Here is a 7,101-nt window from a genome sequence, read left to right as displayed (position 1 = left end):
ACTTACTGGCGCAATGACTGTTTTGTTGTTATGCAATTCAGAAATTCGATAAAAATGAGAAAACAAAGACTTTATGGAAAAAGTGTTCATGTACTGGTACTTTTACCTTAACTAGTTTCTTGTTTTTTTGTCATATTGTCGTATCTGACATGTAACATAATTAGGTATATAACCTTAAACAATATACATGAGCTTATCAAGTCAGCAATTTATTCGTAAGTAGTTGATTTTGAATATATGCAGCAAGTATAGACCACTTTATGTATTAAAATTTTTTGATTATGGATAGCAAAACGTTGGCTTTTATGACTGTAAGGTTTATTCATATCTATATCGTAGTAAACATAAATCCGAGCATAAATCGTATCTTTTTTGTGTTTATTTTGGAGTTATATTATATGTTGATAAAAACTATAAATAAAAATTTCTTTCGTTAATGACAGAACAAATTTTTCGACATTCCGTGCGCAGGGACCTCGATTATGAGCCATTTGTTGTGGCTCTAAGGATCTCGATTTACACACGCGACTCTGAACTCATGCTGCGCACTCGTGCGAGTGCGTGTGTACGTCGAGATCTATGCAGAGCCACATTAGATGGCTCATAATCTCGTTCCCCGTGTACAATATGTCGGAAAGTTGTATATACTGTTAAGAATCAATTCCATTTCCACAAAACAGAAATAGCGCCATCTGGTGAGTAAATATGAAACTAATAAAACAAAATCGATAATAACGATTTCTGACACTTCTGGAAGTGTGGGAAGCGAATTTCATATGTTTCAGGAACAAACTGGACCGGACCTACCGCAAACCTCAAGACTCAGTTAATTGACCTGTTCCATCCTGTTCGAGCTCGCCTCCAGGATAATTGGCTTTTGACGAGTCAGAACCAGTCCAAACCCATACCGGATTCTTGGAAGAAGATGCCAAGGTCAAAGCCTACGTGACTTTCTGCACGTCTTTTGGCCTATAAAAGGAGCTGGAAAGGTCCCCTTCAGTCAGTCTACTTCCGACAGTTGCCTACGGCGAAGTGCTCCACGTCAATAAAAGTGTTCAAGGTGCCCCCCTATAAAACCCTAAGGCGAGTACCTCAGTGTTATAGTGAATTATTAGCGTCAGTCAAGTGAATAACCGTAGTCCTGTGGAGAGTTTCACCAGGTACCCAGACATCATCTTCAAGGAGAAAATACCTAGGCATCATCTCCGAAAATAAGCTGCCCAGGACTTAAATCTACTGCAAGAAAGTACAGAAGGAGACCTCGTATACCAGCACCTAACCAGGTTACGGACCGACTGGCCAAGGCCAGCAAAAGGTTGGAGAGCGCCATCTACACCTTCTTGCTCCGTGCCCGAGGTTCAGGTCATAACAATACCACATGTGCGAGCAGTGCGAGAGGTTGGGTGATTGACACGCATGTGTCTTTCAAAAAATGTTTCTTATGCGGCACTATCGTCACTTGGGATAGGGCACTATTGGCACAGGCAACGCTACAGCGCATTGAATCATAGCAGACATAACCTTACTTATAATGTAAACAAACTTTAATTCGTAAATTGTTTTTCTCGCAGCTAGTTCATAGAAATCAACAATAATAAGTAGTGCAACGGTGAGAGTGTACAAAAAAAAGGAGGGCATAAGGAGTATCCTGAACAACAAATCGACCTGGCAATAAAAGATGTTCAGGATGGAAAATCCATAAAAAAAGCAGCAGCATCATTTGGTGTCCGAAGGACAACTTTTCAATTCAGGTTAGCTAATTTGAATGGAAAGAAAGAACTTAAACGTAAAACTCTTAAAACAGTAAAAAATCTAAATGGATTGATAGCTGTGACTCTCTTACTGGAAAAAATAATTTGATGGATTTTTCATGGCCTATCTCTCATATGAAAAGTGTTTTTTTCCAAAAGCAGTGAGAACTTAAATATGGACAAAGAAAGAAATATATTTGATATTCAATCCATTCCTATCTTTTTTAGTTAGTTAAATGCTTCAAGATTCTACTCTTTCATAAATTCGAATAACTTGGAAGTATTATTAATAATATTCTTTGCATAGCATAAATATTATAAATACTGAATAATCATAAATAAAGATGAAAAACAATATTTTATAAGAAAAAAAAAACAGTTTTCAATAATCTAAGTTCATAAAATTTTATTGATTGTTATGTTCAATGAACAGCAAAATTACTGTGATTTAATGTGTACGTTGCAAAACAAATTGTAAGAACTGATTGTTCTAAGTCATTAAAATGTTAAATAAATGTTATGTACATTAAAATGAATGACTATTTGTCCATAACTTTTTTACATGATTACTACAATGTCATATCTACAGTTGATTTCACCAGGCCAATCCCGCCCGATGCCCCTAACGATAGCTTCCCTCGGTGAGGCATGATCGTCTTTTTTTTATAGGGTTTTGTTTACGCAAGCTCACTCCAAATGAGCGATTCTTATATTCTCACGTATAACAAAATTGGGTTCTTAAAGAATTTTTCTTTGGAATATCTTTTTTCAAATAAAAAAAAAATGAAATACAATGTTGTAATAAATGATGAAAGTTATGAAAACGATAGCGCCCTGCCCTTCCTTATACATATTCTTTTTTTATTTTATAATAAAAACCTACTTGCGCAGTGTACTTATTCAAAATTTTGTAGTAAACTTTATTCATATAGCTTTACGTATATTAGGTAACTTTTTTACACTACGCTCGCAGAGTGAAGTATTTATTTATTTAGTGTCAAGGATGCTTTTCCCGGTAATATCATTTTTTTTTTTTTTGTTTTTTAATTTTAACTGAGTTATGCGTATCTAGTAATAATTATAAATTGAGATTTTTATAGAAACAAATTTTATAGCGTGTATTTATAAAAACGTATTAAAAAAAAAAAAAAACGACGCCCTCTGTTGCAACGTGTTTAGATATTCTTTAGCCCATCGGCGCCAGAGTGCATCGCGTACACCTCGAACTAGATTCCAGTGGGACAGGCGATCCAAGTTGTCGTCTTGCTCAGCACCGGGCAGACTAGTAAGCGGGCCTCCTATGAGGAAGTGGGCCGGAGTTAAGACGTCCAGATCGTCAGTGTCTCCAGCGAGTGGACCAAGGGGCCGGCAATTTAGAATCATCTCAATCTCGTCTAACAGGGTCGAGAATTCCTCGTAAGTCATGCGCCTCATTTGGGTGATTCGGAGCAGGTGATACTTCATGGACTTGACGCCCGCGTCCCACAGCCCTCCAAAGTGAGGAGCCGCAGGAGGGATGAAGTGCCAATCGATGCCCTCCACTGCGAGATTCTCAGCCACTGAATCCCAACTATGCTCGGCCTCCTCCATCAATTTTCAAAGCTCACGATCTGCTCCATGGAAGTTCGTCCCATTATCACTCCAGATCTCCTTTGGTTTTCCTCGCCGGTCGACAAAATGAGATAGAGCGCCGAGGAAGCTCGCTGTGGTGAGATCACCGACTAGCTCCAAGTGAATGGCTTTCGTGCAGAGGCAGACGAAAATGGCGACATAGCCCTTTGAAGAGGAAATGCCTCACCTCTTCGATCGTAGAATCTGATACGGCCCAGCGTAGTCAACACCAGTTTTACTGAATGGCCGAGGCGGTGGCGTCACGTGAGCAGCCGGCAAAGAGCCCATAAATTGACTTACGGGTCGAGCCATGGATCTGGCACACAGGACGCATTTGCGGACGCACTTCTTTATCATAGCGTCGCCACGAATGATCCACGCTCGGCGCATGACGTGATCATAGGTAGAACGAAAGCCGCCATGTAGTGCTCGGAGATGAGCCCATTTCACGACAAGGCACGAGAGATGACATGCGCGGTCGAGTATCGGAGGGTGCTTCTCGTCAAAGGGCAAGGGAGAGTGTCGGAGACGGCCACCGACACGTAACACATCGTTGTCGTCAAGAAATGCGTCCAGACGATTAAGAGGGCTTGACTATGGAATCGGTTTTCTCTTCTTCAGGGTGTCGATCTCGGCAGCAAAGTAGTGAGCTTGGCTCGCTCTCGCATAGTCTAAGAATGCATTCTGAAACTCGTGAGCTCTAATCGGAGCCCGATAGGCCAGCAGAAACTTGTCCCGTTCCTTTAAGCAAAGGGGTTTTGGAGATCTTACTCAGCTCTTGACTAAGAGCGCCAAGCGACGGCGTCTAACGAGAACCCGCAGAAGGTGGCACAAGCTCGAAAACTTCTCAAAAGGCGCGCGGTGCGGTTCCAATGCAGTTGAACAAACGGTAACTTGATGAGCGTCTTCGTAGTCAGTTGAGACAGCAGAAGGTCTTCGCTGATCGAGTGGAGCCGGCCACAAATCAGGGGGGAACGCCAGCCAGGGTGGGCCATGCCACCAGAGCAAGCTTCACTGAAGCTCAATAGGTGAAGCGCCTCTGGTTGCGATGTCGGCTGGATTCTCGCCAGTGGGCACGTAACGTCATGCCTTACGGGAAGTGAGCTCTTGAATGTGTTCGATGTAGTTGTCGACTAGACTGTTGTCGACCAGTTCGTCTGAGCCCAGCCAGTTCATCATGGTGCTAGAGTCACTCCATAGAAAATGCCGATCGCTTGGCACGTCTAAGCCAGTAGCTACCGTCGCGAGCAATTTCGCGGCCAGTAAAGCGGCTCTCAGCTCCAAGCGTGGGATGGTTACCTTGGCCCTCGAATGTTCGGCTGGAACCAAGCTCTTGATGGAATTAAGCTTGGTTTTGGCGCTGATAAGGCTCACGATGAAACTCTCATTAGCCCGCTCAACTCTGAGGTAAACTGCGGCAGCTATGGCCCGTCGACTTGCATCCGCAAATGCGTGCAACTGCAAGCCACTGTTCGGGGCCGACTGGAACCATCTCGGCAAAGTGAGTGAGCCAATTTCGGCCAGATTTGATTGAAATTTTGCCCAGTGGGTTGCGTATGAGGTCGGTAAAGGTTCATCCCAAGATAGCTTTGCTCTCCACAAGTCTTGAATTATCATCTTTCCCGAGACGGCGACAGGGGCTAGCCATCCCACCGGATTCCACAAGCCAGCCATCTCCGCAAGAGCGCGTAGTTTGGTTAGAGTCTTAGACTCGCCTAATTTGGGAGCAGCAAATCGAAATGAATCCGCCTCAGGATCCCAAGCGATGCCTAACTCACTGACGGGCCCGTCAGTAGTAAAGTGCATCCAGTCAGGGCGGAGAACCGCTGGTAAGAAAGTCGTCTACGTACAGGTCTCAACGTATAGCGTCGACGGCCTCGGGGAAGCCTGCGCCCTTGTCCTTACACAGTTGCATGAGAGTTCTCAAAGCTTAATATGGGGCGCTAGCCTCACCGTACGTCGTGGTGAGGAGGACATAGTGAGACTCCGGTTCGTCCTCTGTGGCGCTCCACAATACCCGCTGCAAGTGCACATCTTCGTCCCGTACGCAGATCTGACGAAACATCATTTTAATGTCCGCACAAAATGCAATCCTGTGCCGTCTCCATCGGGTGATGACGCTTAAGATGTCATTTTGCAGTTTTGGGCCGGAATGGAGAGCATCATTAAGGCTAAATCCCGTTGATGTAGGGCTGGAGGCGTTGAACACCACGCGCAGTCGTTTTCCGTTGTCACCTCGCTGCCAGATGGCATGATGAGGTACATAATTGACCTTGCGAGAGCACGAACTGATTTCCTGGGCTGATGCAAGACGCATGTGCCCTAGTTCGAAATATTCTGACATGAAATCGATGTAGTGACTGCGAAGCGTTGCGTCGTTTCTCATTCGTCTGTGAGCAGAGGCCAAGGCTCTTCGGGCCTGAATCAAGCTGCCACCGATAAGATTGAGTCCACCACTCTTAATGGGCAGTGGGACGACGTACCGGCCACTCTCAGACCTGATGTGATGCTGGGCATAACAGTCCTCGCACTCAGCATCCGCAGGAGAGACTCGCACTGTTTGAGGGACTTCCTTCATAGCCCAGTAGCGCTGCATGAGCCGAACGAGTTGCTCGCAACACGTATCTCGGTCCCCGAGTACCGTGGTCAAACTCGTGGTCGCTGAGATGGAAGACTGACCATGTGCTCCGATAATAGTATAACCAAAAACGGTTCTCTGTGCCATGAGACTACCTTGGAGAACGAGGCCGGGAAGGAGCATTTTGGCGTAAATGTCTGCTCCAAGCATGAGCTCCACCCTTTGTGGTGTCGAGAAAGTTGGATCAGCCAGTTTGAATCCAATAAAGCGTGAATGGAGATCGATGCCTGGCTCCTGAGATGGTGTGGTCAGATCGATCTGCTGTAATGCATAGGCGGACACATTGATGCAGCAACTATCGTCGTCAGCAATTATTTTAAGGCGAGTGCGGGCGACAGAGCAACTTATTGCACCTCCAGACACTCCCACGACGCCGATGGAAGATCTCTCCAGAGTGTGCCCGTACTTGCGAGCCGTGGACAAGCTGGTGAATGTCGACTACGAGCATGGATCAAGCAGAGCTCAAGCCCTTTCTCGTCGTCCACTCGGGTTGTAGAGCGTGACCACAGCTGTGGGCAAGAGGCCTAGTCATGTTGACTCCGCCTCAGTCAGGCCAGGGGAGGCCGAGGTCTGCGGATCCTGCTTCGGTCGCTTGGTCCGCACGTCGGAGTCGAGTGAGGAGCCGGGACGCTTGACCGAAGCGTCGTGGATTGAAGTGTGGTGTTGTGCCCCACATGCTTGGCACGTCGTCGGAGAGGGGCAGCGGCTAACTGGATGTCCCTCTCGAAGGCAGTTGAAGCACAGCTGTCTTTGTGAAACGAGGCGTTGTCGATCCTTTGGCGTCATCTGCTTGTACGCAAGGCAGCGACCAATGTAGTGATAGGCCTCACATGCTGCTCATCGAGCCGCTTCGATAGTGGTGGCGGCCACCGTACGAAATGAGCGAGGATTCACATTTGGACCGCTATTGCTTCTTTGAGGAGCCACTGGCAGCTTGGGTGCTTTGTTTGGAGCCAAGGAGGAGAGCATGCGACATCGCCGTCGTAGAAAGTCGGTCAATGTCTTAAAAGTGGGGTGTGCATGCCCGGTCGTTTGCGACTCCTTATCAAGAGCCTCCAGCTCTGCTTCCCAATCCCGTCTGGTGATTCCATCCATCACATC

At 46.0% G+C, this 7,101-nt stretch overlaps 2 protein-coding genes across 2 annotated transcripts; both read right to left on the bottom strand.

The window, feature by feature from the left end:
* Positions 1 to 4,445: 4,445 nt before the first annotated feature.
* On the bottom strand, positions 4,446 to 5,168 carry LOC149374292 (uncharacterized). The gene has a single exon (XM_089593998.1). The coding sequence runs from the start codon at positions 5,166 to 5,168 to the stop codon at positions 4,446 to 4,448; it is 723 nt and encodes a 240-aa protein (XP_089450124.1).
* A 124-nt stretch (positions 5,169 to 5,292) lies between these two features.
* LOC149374291 (uncharacterized) lies at positions 5,293 to 6,786 on the bottom strand. The gene is made up of 2 exons (XM_089593997.1): positions 6,544 to 6,786; positions 5,293 to 6,438 (listed from the first exon to the last, which is right to left on the bottom strand). Exons 1-2 carry the CDS (start codon positions 6,784 to 6,786, stop codon positions 5,293 to 5,295), a joined length of 1,389 nt encoding a protein of 462 aa, XP_089450123.1.
* Positions 6,787 to 7,101: the final 315 nt, after the last annotated feature.

Source organism: Copidosoma floridanum, unplaced genomic scaffold, assembly GCF_036245765.1.
Source record: "Copidosoma floridanum isolate Cflo_tuat_1 unplaced genomic scaffold, Cflo_Japanese_pri ptg000020l, whole genome shotgun sequence".
Lineage (NCBI taxonomy): Eukaryota > Metazoa > Arthropoda > Insecta > Hymenoptera > Encyrtidae > Copidosoma > Copidosoma floridanum.
Note: the sequence above shows the minus strand (reverse complement) of the source record. Positions and strands in the feature narration are given on the sequence as shown.